The sequence below is a fragment of the Dendrobates tinctorius genome, unplaced genomic scaffold (genome assembly GCF_039654945.1).
Source record: "Dendrobates tinctorius isolate UK_male_01 unplaced genomic scaffold, ASM3965494v1 ptg000022l, whole genome shotgun sequence".
Taxonomy (NCBI): Eukaryota; Metazoa; Chordata; class Amphibia; order Anura; family Dendrobatidae; genus Dendrobates; species Dendrobates tinctorius.
Window position 1 is genome coordinate 40,969,380 of NW_027361690.1, and position 14,129 is coordinate 40,983,508.

Sequence of the window (14,129 nt, forward strand, 5' to 3'; positions counted from 1 at the left end):
CCAAGTACATATTACATATATTCAAGGAATTCTTTGTGGCAAAGAGGCAACATAATATATAACAACAGATACAACAAGTAACATCTAACAAGACAGATACAGTATATAGTCTACACATGACGATTTAATTGTTGAACAGAGAGTGGATAGAAGCTGTTCATATGGCGGTTGGTGCTGCATTTGGGGACTCTGAAGCGACGTCCTGAAGGGAGTAGTTGGAATGAGGAGTGTCCCGGGTGAGAGGGATCGGATGAAATTTTCAATGCGTGGGATCGAATACTCTTATCATAAAGATCCTGGATTTTAGGCAGGGGGGAACCTATAATTCTCTCTGCTGTTCTGAAAGTCCTTTGTAAGCGGAGTTTGTCATGCGCAGTGGCTCCCCCATACCAGACATCCACATATGGGGGTTGTGCTGACAGCTCAACACCATGCGGACACTTGGCATTTGCCACAGAACACCAGGATTGGCAAATTTGCCACTGGTTGCCCTGTGCTCTTCACAGATGAAAGCAGGTTCACACTGAGCACATGTGACAGACGTGACACAGTCTGGAGACACAGTGGAGAGCGATCTGCTGCCTGCATCATCCTTCAGCATGACCGGTTTGGCAGTGGGTCAGTAATGCTGTGGGGTGGCGTTTCTTTGGAGGGCCGCACAGCCCTCCGTGTGCTTGCCAGAGGTAGCCTGACTGCCATTAGGTACCGAGATGAGATCCTCAGACCCCTTGTGAAACCATGTGCTGGTGCGGTTGGCCCTGGGTTCCTCCTAATGCAGGACGATGCCAGACCTCATGTGGCTGGAGTGTGTTAGCAGTTCCTGCAAGATGAAGGCATTGAAGCTATGGACTGGCCCGCCCATTAAGTGACCTGAATCCGATTGAACACATCTGGTACATCATGTCACCCTCCATCCACCAACGTCACGTTGCACCACAGACTGTCCAGGAGTTGGCGGATTCTTTAGTCCAGGTCTGGGAGGAGATCCCTCAGGAGACCGTCCGCCACCTCATCTGGAGCATGCCCAGGCTTTGTACAGTAGGGAGGTCATACAGGCACGTGGAGACCACACACAATACTAAGCATCTTTTCCTTGTCATGAGGCATTTCCACTGAAGTTGGATCAGCCTATAATTTGATTTTCCACTTTGATTTTGAGTAATATTCCAAATCCAGCCCTCCATGGGATATTTATTTTGATTTACATTGATAATTGTTATGTTTTATTGTTCTGAACACATTCCACTATGCAATGAAAAAAATTTGCAACTGAAATATTTCATTCAGAGATATCTAGGGTGTGGTATTTTAGTGTTCCCTTTATTTTTTTGAGCAGTGCATTATGAAATCTATTTAATATGTGGTCACCTGTTTTGTTTTGCAATTTTTTGTTGTTTTTTCGCTTTACTCTTTGTGTGCAGAGTTTGGCGACATCAGGTGTTTTCCTCCGATTCATCACTTTTTAAAAAGTTGTTAAATTTAGCACAACTTCACTCCCTTCCCCCTAGTGTATTTTTTATTACAATTAATCGTTGGTGCCATTTTTTGCGACTTTTGGAGCTAACATGCAAGTTTTGGCACCAAAAATCGGAAAAACAGCTCAAGACAAGAAAAAATTGCTTTTTAGACTTTGTGCCAAATTAAGTGAATCCCATGCACAATTTTGATGAATTTGGCACCAAAAAGTCAACTAATATCACTAGAGAAAAAAGGGAAAGTGATTTAAAAAGAAACACTAATGATGAATCGGGGCCATTGTTTCAGGATCTCTATAAATCATCTACTTACTGTACGTTTACGGTAAAAAATACTTCTCCAGTTCTTGAGTCAGACCAAAAAGTTGTCTTATCCCATCAGGGTGAGTCATTGTGAGAGGAAACATACTTCTAATGATGGATAATGATCCCTTACAGCCAAACTAATCAGGTGCTAAAAACATAATATTAATCTGAAGATCTGCCATGAAGGTGGAATTCCTCAGTCTGCATTCTTTGTTTCTGACTTAGTATTGCCTTTCTTTTGTACCACAAAAGCATACAGCAACATGTATATTCTTAACTTTTCTGATACACCCAGTGACTATACCTACATCTGAGATGCAAGCCAAGAGTTCAGTCTATGCCTGCAGATTTAAGTAGGTGAGATGCTACTTTTAGCTCATAGGAAACCTTCCCAAGCTAGTTACACTGCATTCCTTGAGTGTCATTTGTCATAAGCAACCCAATGATCATGCCATATCGCGGTAATGCTTTGTCTTATTTTGTTAATAGTGTAGAGCGGTGCAGAGGCTCAATTGTAGGTGAGGTGTGCTAGGAAAGTGGTTTTGACAGAAAAAAGCATATGGTATGCAGGCATTTCTTTAGTTGTACTATTATTCCCTTCCAATAAGTAGGCAGTCTCAATTATGACAGTCTTCCTGTTACAAATCTGTCCCGGCTTCAGTGCCAGCCCTTGCTTGCCTTTTATATTGCCTTCTTCCTTTTCTGTAGTCCACACCAGGTTTCACAAGTTGCACAACAATGTTTTCACCGAAAGCCTTTTAAGGCCTACTCTCACATCCACACCCATGTGTGTCTGAGTATTGAGTAAACTAGTATTGTTACCCTGTGCTTTGGAGGTAACTTCATAATTTCTCCCAGCTGGCTATTTTCTCCTCTGACTTGTACAACCTGAATCTATCTTCTGGCACATGCTTCCTGATTAACCCTACATCTGCTATAAGCATAATAATAAACTGTTATCTGGACTTGTTCATATTTAAATGCGGCTGCTTCAGAGTGTATCTTCTCCATTAAAAAATTTTGCTCCTTCGCCTCTGCTGCCAGTGGGTATTCATTTGTTTGCTGATTAGCCCTTCATCTGCTATATGTATAACAAACTCTCCTCTGTACATGTTAACACTACAAACATTGCTGCAATTTCTGGACTTATATATATATATTCTGTTCCTATGTTTGCATACAAACCTGGCTGTGCGTCTTCTGGTGTGTCTTGCTCCACTTGTTGGTCTGCCATCCAGCTTATCCCAGTGTCCTGGTTCTCACTCTTCTACTTGCGCAAGTTCTGCCCACTGTGCCATCGCCTTTGATTTGTGAGTTCACCCTGACCTGCAGCCTAATGAAGCCCTCACACCTCTACTTCCCCAGGATAGTACCAATTCTTACCCCTGCGCCACTCACAAACATACTGAAAACTGTCCACTAGAGCTGTGGGAAAAAACAACGGTCTTTCTCGGTCACCCTTAATCAACACGTGTGGTGAAGAAAATGATGACATTGGTCATTGAACATTGCCATATGAACAGAAAGATCGAAAGTTTTCACCTCTTGGAGCTGTATTTTTCTAGACTATAGTCTGGAGCTGCCAAATGGACTTTGCACTTGCATACATCATTCTTTAGGGAGTCTGACGTCCAATTTCAACTAATTTTACCACTGTTAACATTTTGTAATATCATCAATAAAACATTTATTATATAACCCATGGATCTGCCATATATAAGAATGGTGGTAAAAGTGCTTTAAGGGTTGGAATATTTCTGTGCTTTATGCAATAATAATATAATATAGGTGTAAATAAGTGTAGATGAGTTTTTTCTCAATATTTGTAACATTAGCTGGTGGGGAATATGTACCATAGCTCTAGGACTTGTGTGTAGGCTGTGCTTCATCCTGGAAAACATTGTCAGTCACAGATGGCTTCTCCCAAGCAAAATTCTTCCCCTTGTACAAGTCTTTGGCAAAGGTTGTTATACGGATGATTGTTTTGTTTTTTTTTAACGTCTATGATTTTGTAACTTCTTTGCTTCTTCTGATTATAGAATGCCATGTTATAGGTTGTTGCCTTATCAATAGAGGATATTCTAGTTTCTACCATTGTTGCAAGGCTTGACCATGAATGATTGTAAAGCATTCTGTTATGTGTACCATTTATAAGGTTATAGATTTTCTTCACTTCCTGAGACCACTTTCTTTTTTTTTTTTTTTTTACAGAGAAGCAGTGAACTTGACAGTGTGCAAAAAAGAGATCATCTTAATTTATAATTATGGGGTTTGCAACTGAATTTAGTTGTCCCAATGGATACAATGCTTTGCTTCGCCTGCAAGACTCTGAACTGAAATTGATGGAATGTATGAGAAAGTGGATGATACAGCGTTCAAAGAGTGACAAAGAGTATGGCTCACAGCTTCACCAGATGTTCACTCTGATAGAGAAGTTGGATCAGTCATCAGGCTCTGGTCTGTCAGAGTACTCCAGTCCACTGAGTCAGGTAACACTATATTACTATAGAGAATGACCCTTGATTGAAACTCCAAAGAGGAATTATCAGCTTTCCTGACATGATGATTTTTAGCAAGTATTTGTATTTTTTTATTAAATGAAAGCTGGAGCATCTTTTCATAGAACCAAGTGTTGTGCCATTCTTCTGTTGTTCTTTCTAGAAATGTAAAAAATAAACTGGGAGTAACAATTATCCTTGTGAAAGAGGTGTGTTACTTAACAGACTGAATCTGTCAGCACTGATTGCCAAGAGACACATAACCCACAATTGGTAACATCCAGTTGTCAATTTATTGATGTGTTTGTAGGAAGAATATCGGAGGAACAGCACACGCTGGAGTCCTAAGAAGTAATGTGTCAAGAGTGTCATATTATAAGGAATACAATTATTTATTAACTCAGACATGTCCCTTGTCAAATTATAAGACATTAAAGGGGTTGTCCGGGCTTTTCACATAATCTTGGTGCATATCTGGGCTGCAGAATGCTGACAATAAGTAATTTACCTTCTGTGGCCAGTCTGCACGGTTTCCAAGATATCATCTCTTGCTTGTAAGAAAAACGTCCGGGGGGGGTGTTCTGGCATTGAAATGAGAACTGGTCGTTTCCTCCTCAATAGTTTCACTTTCCATAGATCAATGTTCAGCGTGTGTCTGGGGAGGAGCAACTGGGTGGTCCTGCTCTCTGCATTGAGGCTGCTAGAGGGGGAGGATTTGTTACTGTGTGAGGAGGGATAGGCTTCTTCATGTGGTCGGGGAGGGCCTGTTGCTATGGAGGGTGGGGTTGTTGCTAAAGACGGAACGTTTTTAGTAGAGTAGGAGGAAACGACCAGTTCTCATTTCAATGCCAGAACCACACCCCCCCTTGGGCGTTTTTCTTACAAGCAAGAGCTGATATCTTGGAAACCCTGCAAACTGGCCACAGAAGGTAAATTACTTATTGTCAGCATTCTGCAGCCCAGATATGCACTGAGATTATGTGAAAAGCCCGGACAACCCCTTTAATAATGTCAGTAGTGGCAAGGCGTGTAGTTTTATAGGAACCTGCAATCACAGATTTCCCAAAGTATCTACTGTCACGGTAGTACAGCGTGTGTTATTACCTTTTTGAACATGCCCTTGCTGCAATTAATGGTGTGACTGGATGCCAGACAATGACCTCTTTACATATTAGTCATCTCCAAGTACTGAACAGTCACATCTGTATTTAGTGTATGGGCTGTAATGATGCCCACTGTATTCCCATCTTCATCATTTATGTATAGTAGATGCTGGTTCCATCACTGGGACCCCCATCTGTCTCAAGAGTGGGGGCCCCTCTGTCAGTGGAGTGGTTGTCATAATTGCCAAACAAATGAATGGAAAGAACCACACATGTGTATGGGAATTTCAACCACCTTTCTACTAATAGTGGCACACATCAGGCTTGTTCTGGAGATTCTGCAAATCCCTTCCATTGCTGTATATTCCATAAATGTACAAGATGGCAAATTTACACCACAAACATCAATCAAGGAACAGTGGGTGTCAATTCATCCAAGACACTGAGTACAGTATTGAACTATTGATTAAAATCATATTTAGTGAAATTTCTTTATAGCGTGTATAATATGTATGTTATAAGGGTACATTCACATTGGACAAACTAACGTTCCAGAGAGTTGCAGCAAACTGCGGCGACCCAAACATAATTCCCCAGCACACCTTCCAACCCACAGCTACCACACATGAAATAATACAAGAACACTAATTGATGGGTGAAGGTCGGTCACAGCTTTATTAATGTATTTTATTTCAACCATTAGAAAGGCACTTAAATTTATAAACCACGCTTGCCGCCAAATGCCCTGTTACATATTCACAGGCAAGTCAGCCGATGAGCCTTAACCATGTATGCTTTCTTTCAATTACCGCTACGACTTGAATTCTAGAAAATAAAACATATTTTAGCAATCATATAATTACATCCATAAAAAGGGAGGGAGAGTGGGACAAGCACCTCCGGGATCCGAACAGGGGGAAGAGGAGGAGAAAGGCTCAGTGCCCTATTATAAGCACCAGGAAGGGGCTGTACTAGCCACCTCCCATTTTCATTGGCCCCCATCATTTAATTAGCACCCCTTAAACATAGGGGTGGGTGAGAAGGAACAGGAGCGTGCCATAGTAGCAATAGGGAAGGGGGGTACCACAGTCAGAGGCGCCCTCCTCATTCAGTACAGTACTTGCCATTATTGCAGTGCAACTAAATGTCATCATCTTGATTTATATGTGATTCTTCTGTAAAGTTTGCAGTGCATCTCTTTCTCACATCATTCTGTCCTCTTAAATACACACTTAAAATGAAGTGGTAATTTTTATATTAGGATGGCATACCATATATCGCCATTGCCACTTTATAGTATTTATGTTGAAATCACTTACAGCCGGAGGCACTGATTGCTGCTGCTCTCTTCCGCATGTATGTACCGTATGTGGTACATTCAGAGGTGGGCAGAGTGAAGCGGCCGCTGATTGGCTGCAGGAATCATGTGGCATAAAGTCATGCAGTCCACCAGGAGACACAGTGCTGGCACTGATGGAATGTCAACATCACCGAAGGGGAGTATAAGGCCGGGGTCACACTTGCGAGTGCAATGCGAGAAACTTGCGCATCAAAATCCGACAGTCGGGACCGGAGTGTGCGGCTGCATGTCTTTCTATGCAGCCACACTCCGGTCCTGAGTGCCGGTGGCAGTGCCAGGTATTGATGGGAGAGACTCACGCGAGTTTCTCGCATCACACTCGCAAGTGTGACCCCGGCCTAAGTGTTGTTATTTTACAGGGGGTAACATATGGATTGAGAAAGGGTTGTGCAAATAGTGGACAACACCTTTAAAGCAAGTATTGTCTGTACGGACACTGCAGCAGGGTGTGATGTGCTTTTATAAGAGCTGCAATGAATGGGAGCTAATGGGAAGAGAAATGTCATAGATTATTATCATCTCAAAGAAGGAGTTATTGCCCCCTTAAACAGTCTAGGGAGTGACAGGGCAGATGCAAACATAACTCTATCTTAGTTCATAATGTGTAATGTTTCCATTCTGCTTTCACTTGGGATGCAGCAATACAATAGAGCTCTGTTGATATTGTTCCAGGCTACACAGCAAAGCTGTCAAGTGAAGTACAGAAAAATCTACGCTTTTTATCTGCTCTAGTGGCCAATGTGAGAACTGAGAAACACTAATCACCAGAAATATTTTACTAATTTATAATTATAATATAAAGAAACTATGTGAGATGTATGACGTTTTCTGATGCTACATTGCCTTTAACCTTTACACAAAAGCAAATCAGGCCTCCTCTCTGAAAATAAACTTAGACAAGACATGGTCATATGGCCTAAAGCAACAATTCATAAATTACATTTAATTTTCTAAACTGCAATGAATAAAATGGAGCCAGAATTTTGACCTGTCTCTAAAACCAACATGGGCACTTTTCAAGGCAGTTTGACAAATATGCCATGCTGCCCACTTGTGAAAATGTGTTTATACACATCCACCCACATACACAAAGCAGGGTTGCCAACTTGACAATTTTTTTTCTGGAAGGTGTACCAAAAACTCACAGACAGACAATGTTTTCTACAGACACATTGGAAAAGAACAATAATCATTATGAAGTGATCCATCTACAGCCCATAATTCTGATAGGAATCCATCAGCTGCCTTCACTGTAAACTGTAAAATTAAGACAATTACAGTCAAAAGAAACTGTATACTTCAGCCTCTAAAAAATCACGGACATCTCAAATATTTTTTTAAAGAAAAGGAAAAATATTGCCCTATTTTTACGGACTGATCAGGAATTTCTGGATGTTTGGCAACCCTGACACAAACCCATCTACTAATGTCTAGAGCGATATATTTGTACATGTAACTCAGATGTGTGTCACCTTCACTATAAAGAACAGATTTATTTACATAATATTGTGTTTTCCTGGCCGCTTGCCCTGCCTGAGTGCAAAGCAAACACCTGAGCAGCTTAGGGCAATAGTATATAAAATATAATTGCCTTTGTTATTACTCAACTGCAGTAAGTTTAACCATAACGGAAGTGACAATCAGGGTTGCCACCTGTCCAGAAATACCTGTATAGTCTGTAAAAAGGGACACTTTTTTCCCCCTGACCATAAAGAAATTCAGATGTGTCCGTGAATCTTGAGAAACTTGAACAGATTCTTAAGAGTGTAGTTTACTGTTAATGCAACAAATATTTTCATATCCAAAATTTGTGCAGTAGACAGATATCACTTAAAATCTTAATGATTTACTTAGTTTTTCAATGTATCGGTAAATATGTTGGCTGTCCATGACTTTTTTAGATTCATCCAGAAGAAGAATTGAAGAGTCAAGTTAGCAACCCTGTTGACCAATATCCCCATCTCCCTTAGCCGCAAGGTCATAATTCATATATAATTTACTGATTTTAAATGGATGTTGTAGTTTCTAGTAAATATATATCTAACGAGCTTCCTTTCCTACACAACTACTTTCTGAACAACTCTCTTAATCTGTTGGCCCTCACTGAAACCTGGATTCAGGATTCTGACACTGTCTCTCCTGCTGCCATTTCCTACGGTGGCTTTCAATTCTCTCACTCCCCGAGACCCACAAACAGACATGGTGGTGGAGTCGGCATACTCCTGTCCCCACAATGCACTTTCCAGGTCATCCCCCCAGTTCCATCACTCTTATTCCCTTCTTTTGAGGTCCACACCATCAGGCTCTTCCGTCCCCTCTCCCTCAGAGTAGCGGTCATATACCGGCCCCCAGGCTCACCCACCCACTTCCTTGACCACTTTTCAGCCTGGCTGCCGCACTTCATGTCCTCAGAACTTCTAACCCTTATCCTGGGAGACTTCAACATCCCCATTAACAGCCCTACTTCCACATCCGCATCCCAGTTTCTAGCACTACCCACCTCTCTAGGCCTCTCACAGCTTTCAACCTCTGAGACACACAAGGACGGTAACACCCTTGATTCGGTCTTCGGCCGTCTCTGTGCAATCTCCCACCTAAATAACTCACCGCTTCCACTCTCTGACCACAACATTCTCTCCTTCACGCTCACAAATGCCCACCCACCCCAGCTCACTCCTACCTACCACACAGTCAGAAATCTACAAGCCATTAACCCTCTGACACTTTCAGACTCCCTACACTCATCACTGTCCCCAATCTCCTCTTTTTCCTGTCCTAATCTGGCTGTTCATCACTACAATGACACTCTTAGAAGCACCCTTGACCAAGTAGCTCCCCTCACCCTTAGAACCTCCAAGCACAGAGTAAAACAGCCCTGGCTCACATCGCAAACTCAACTTCTCCAGCGATGCTCTAGGAGTGCTGAACGCCTATGGAGAAAAACCCGCACACCAGAAGACTTCATCCACTTCAAATTTATGTTAAGAACCTATAACGCTGCCCTTCACCTCGCCAAACAGACCTACTTCACCACCCTGATTCTCCTCACTAGCCAACAACCCCAAGAAACTTTTTGACACTTTTCACTCCCTCCTCAGGCCAAAAGCACAAGCCCCTATCACAGACATTTGTGCTGATGACCTGGCCTCCCACTTTACAGAAAAAATAGATAATATCCGTCAGGAAATCTGCTCCCAACAACCAAGTGCTGTGACTCCCATCCCTTCCTGCATCTCCCCTGGCTCACTTTCCACATTTCATCCCATTACAGAAGAAGAAGTCTTCAGACTCCTCTCTTCTTCTCAGTAAGAAAAAGAAGAGCAGCATCCAATCCAGGTGAGAATAGTATAAATTTATTCAGCCATGAAGAAATGCAACGTTTCAACCACCAAGTGGTCTTTTTCAAGCATATAAGGCAACATAAAGGGCGGTCTTATATAGGCCCAGATGGCCAATCAATATCAGATACCCGCCCAATGGACAAAAAACAACAGTAATACATATAAAACATAATGACGTACAGTGTATATAGAGAAATAATGTTACATATAAAACATCATTAAAAACACTAATAGAAATGACACAGTGTAAAGAAACATATAACAATTCACTTCTCTAAAGAGGCCAATCATCAAGTCGCATCCTCCGTTGTCCTAGCAACCCCCGACCAATGATTCACCAGCTAACAGCTGATATTATCTGTCACGGTGCAAAGCCAATTACATCACCTCCTTGAAATCGGCGCCGAAACAAACAGCCTATAATAGTTACCAGCACATAACCTCTTGTTCCCAGCATTCCCGAAACCTTCACCAGCCTAAAGAAGTTGCTAGATTACATCGATGCCGTGACATACAAAAGCGGCGCAGGAATAAAGATCCCGCGATACCATCGAGATCTCGCACATGCGCATTAGCGCTTGGCAAATTCCTAGAAGATCACATCAACCGCAAAACCCGCGGTACTATATCATGCTAAACCCGCGTCTGCGCAATCGCGCCTAGAAAATACCATAGTAACCACCATCACTGCACTTGCCGCGCCTGCGCAAAGGCACACAGAAAGTTCAACAGAACCAAGAGAGCGGACGCACAATCAGCGCCATCGCATATAGTGGAAACCATAGCAACTAGCGTTACTGAACTTGCCGCGCCTGCGCAGGAGCACACAAAACATTCAACAAAACCACGAGAAAGGTTACATAACCAGCACCATTATAAACCCCACATCAATGCAGATATCAAACCTATACACTAGCACTTTCAATATAATAGCATAGGGAATTCAACTGTGAGGAAATACTCAGGCCATCACATGACTGATCCCATCACTAGAATAACAATGGTCACCAATCCCAAAAAATAAAACAATAATAATAGAGGACACCACAGATAGCCCAATTCAATGATTTTAACATGTAATGACTTTATTATCATATTCACACAAAAAAAAGGGGGGAGGGCAAGAGGGCATGGGGATTTAACAATATGATTTTACATAAATAGACCAACAAGTCTTCAGGGAAATTCAGTCCCCATGTCCTCCAGTCACTCCACCGCACCATTCCTAAAGAAGCAAAAAAAGAAGCAAAAACTTAAAACCAATCAACACTGTTGAAAACCAAAGGAAGATGCATCAAGACTCATATGAACTACTTAGTACAAATCTGCAGATTATAATAAAGGTTCAGACCCTTCGGTTGAAGGGTACCCAAGATCGAAATCCATCTAAGTTCTTTCTTTTTCAACAATGTGGTCCTATCACCACCCCGTCTTAATAGTGGGACCCCATCTATCACCCTGAATCTTAATTGATTCACAGAATGTCTACAATCGACGAAATGCTTCGGTATTGGAAGTTCCAAAAGTTGTGTTCTAATAGTGCTCTTGTGTTTACTGATACGTGCCCTGATTTCCATAGTTGTTTCCCCTATGTACATCAACCCACATGGGCAAACAATCATATAGACCACAAAACTGGAGGTACATGTAAACCTTTCCCTAATCAAAATTTTTTTTCCGGTATGTGGATGAAAGAAACAATCCCCTTTGATCATATTCCCACAACAGGCACATCCAAGGCACGGAAAATTACCCACAGTCAAAGGGCCCAATGTCAATTGTCGCAGCATTTTACTAGACCCCACGTCCGACTTAACCAATGTATCCCGTAAATTACGTCCACGCCGGTAAGATGAAATAGGTCTAACAGTAAATTCAGGGATCTCAGGTAATCCCTTCCGCAATACATCAAAAAAACACATCAAAAACACCAATGTTTATTTAGAATCCCATTGATTTTATCACTAATAGGGCAAAAAGTAGATACAAATGGAACCCGTTTAACGGACGTCCTGTCCCGTTTCTGACAAATATCATCAGCTGACAAATTCATAGCCCTATCTTTAAAGCATTTGACATGCCTCACTGGATACCCCCTATTGACAAATTTTTCACACATCTCATCAAGTCTATTATTTAACCTGTTCTCATCCTTGACTATTCTACGTACTCGTAGCATCTGACTCCAGGGAAAGGACTCTACCATCTTCCTTGGGTGATTACTGCTGAAAAGCAAAAGGCTATTCCTATCGGTTTCTTTCACATATAAATCCGTGCACAATACATTCCCTTCCTTGTATACCAAAGTGTCCAAAAATTGGACTTGAGTAGGGGATTGTGTCAAAGTAAACTTCAATTCTGGATAAACACTATTCAACTCAACTTGAAAGTTACATAAATCCTCCAAACTCCCATCCCATACACAAAAGACATCATCGATGTAGCGCCACCAGGCCCGAACGTGACCCCAAAAGTTGGAATTGTACACAAAACGATCCTCAAATACCGCCATGTAGATGTTTGCATAAGTCGGGGCCACATTGGACCCCATGGCGGTACCCCTGATCTGCAGGTAATAATCATCCCCAAAGAGAAAATAATTCTTCCTGAGGATGAAACCTAACAGAGAGAGAATCATCTGTGCACACTCTGGGGTAACGTTAGAGCCTGAAAGCACCACATCGACAGCCTCCAACCACTTGTCATGCTGGATAGACGTGTATAGTGAGGTTGCATCAAACGAGGCTAAAATTGTATCAGTCAACCTCCACATCCTTAATCTTATTCAAAAAATCATTAGTATCCATGATGTAAGACCGTGCTGAAGTAGCAAACCGCCGCAAAACTTTATCCAAAAAAATGGCCACTTTATTAAAAAGTGAACCCCTCCCGGACACAATTGGACGTCCGGGAGGATTATAAAGATCCTTGTGGATCTTTGGTAAAGTATATAGGATTGGTGTTATCGGGGTGTCTACAGTCAAAAAATCATGCAGTTTCTGGTCAATCAACCCTTCAGCATAGGCACCATCCACCAGAAAGCGCAGCTCACCAAGAAACCGAAAAGTGGGATCACCAGTTAATTTCAGGTAGACATCCTCATCTGACAATTGTTGTAAAATCTCAGCCTTGTACTTATTAGTATCCATTACAACCACCGCCCCACCCTTGTCAGCATTCTTGATTGTAATAGCTGCGTTACCGGATAATCTCTGTATAGCCTGTTTCTCAGCCAAACTGAGGTTATGTCTGCCAAACTGGCGAGTATTTTTTCTCAACTGCACAACATCCCTTTCTTCTTCTCGTCCGACTACATGCACTACCGACCCCATTCCCTCACATCTCCTCCAGTCCTCCTTCAAACACGCCATCGTTACTCCATTACTAAAGAAACCCGCTTTCGACCCATCCTGCACAAACCACTACAGACCAGTCTCCAATCTCCCCTTCATCTCTAAACTTTTGGAGCGCCTAGTTTACTCCCGCCTTACCCGTTACCTCCACTCACTCCCTTCTAGACCCTTCACAGTCCGGCTTCCGCCCCCAACATTCAGCTGAAACTGCACTCAGTGACCAATGACCTTCTGACAGCAAAACGTAATGGTGACCACTCTCTGCTCATTCTTCTTGACCTATCTGCAGCTTTCGATACTGTTGACCACCATCTCCTACTCTCTAGGCTCCAGTCACTAGGCATTAAGGACACTGCTCTCTCCTGGTTCTCTTCCTATCTCTCTGACCGCTCCTTCAGTGTTTTGTTCTCTGGCTCCACTTCATCTCCTCTTCCTCTTGCTGTCGGGGTACCTCAGGGCCCAGTCCTTGGCCCCCTTCTCTTCTCTCTCTACACAGCCCCAATTGGACAGACCATCAGCAGATTTGGCTTTCGGTACCATCTTTATGCTGATGACACACAACTATATACATCTTCCCCCGACCTTACCCCCTCTGTACTACAGAGCGCTAGTGACTGTCTGTCCGCAGTCTCCAATATCATGTCCACTCTATCTGAAACTCAACCTCTCCAAAACTGAACTACTTCTGCTCCC

General features: G+C 42.4%; 1 protein-coding gene across 2 annotated transcripts in view; it reads left to right on the top strand.

Annotated features, from left to right (window-relative positions):
* The window catches only part of FES (FES proto-oncogene, tyrosine kinase), a 222,580-nt gene that overhangs the window by 36,449 nt on the left and 172,002 nt on the right, over positions 1 to 14,129 (top strand). For both annotated transcript variants that reach the window (XM_073568625.1, XM_073568626.1), the window contains exon 2: positions 3,993 to 4,270. In XM_073568625.1, the coding sequence (XP_073424726.1) occupies positions 4,046 to 4,270 (225 nt within the window). In that variant the 5' untranslated portion in view covers positions 3,993 to 4,045. The remainder of the gene's footprint in view (positions 1 to 3,992; positions 4,271 to 14,129) is intronic.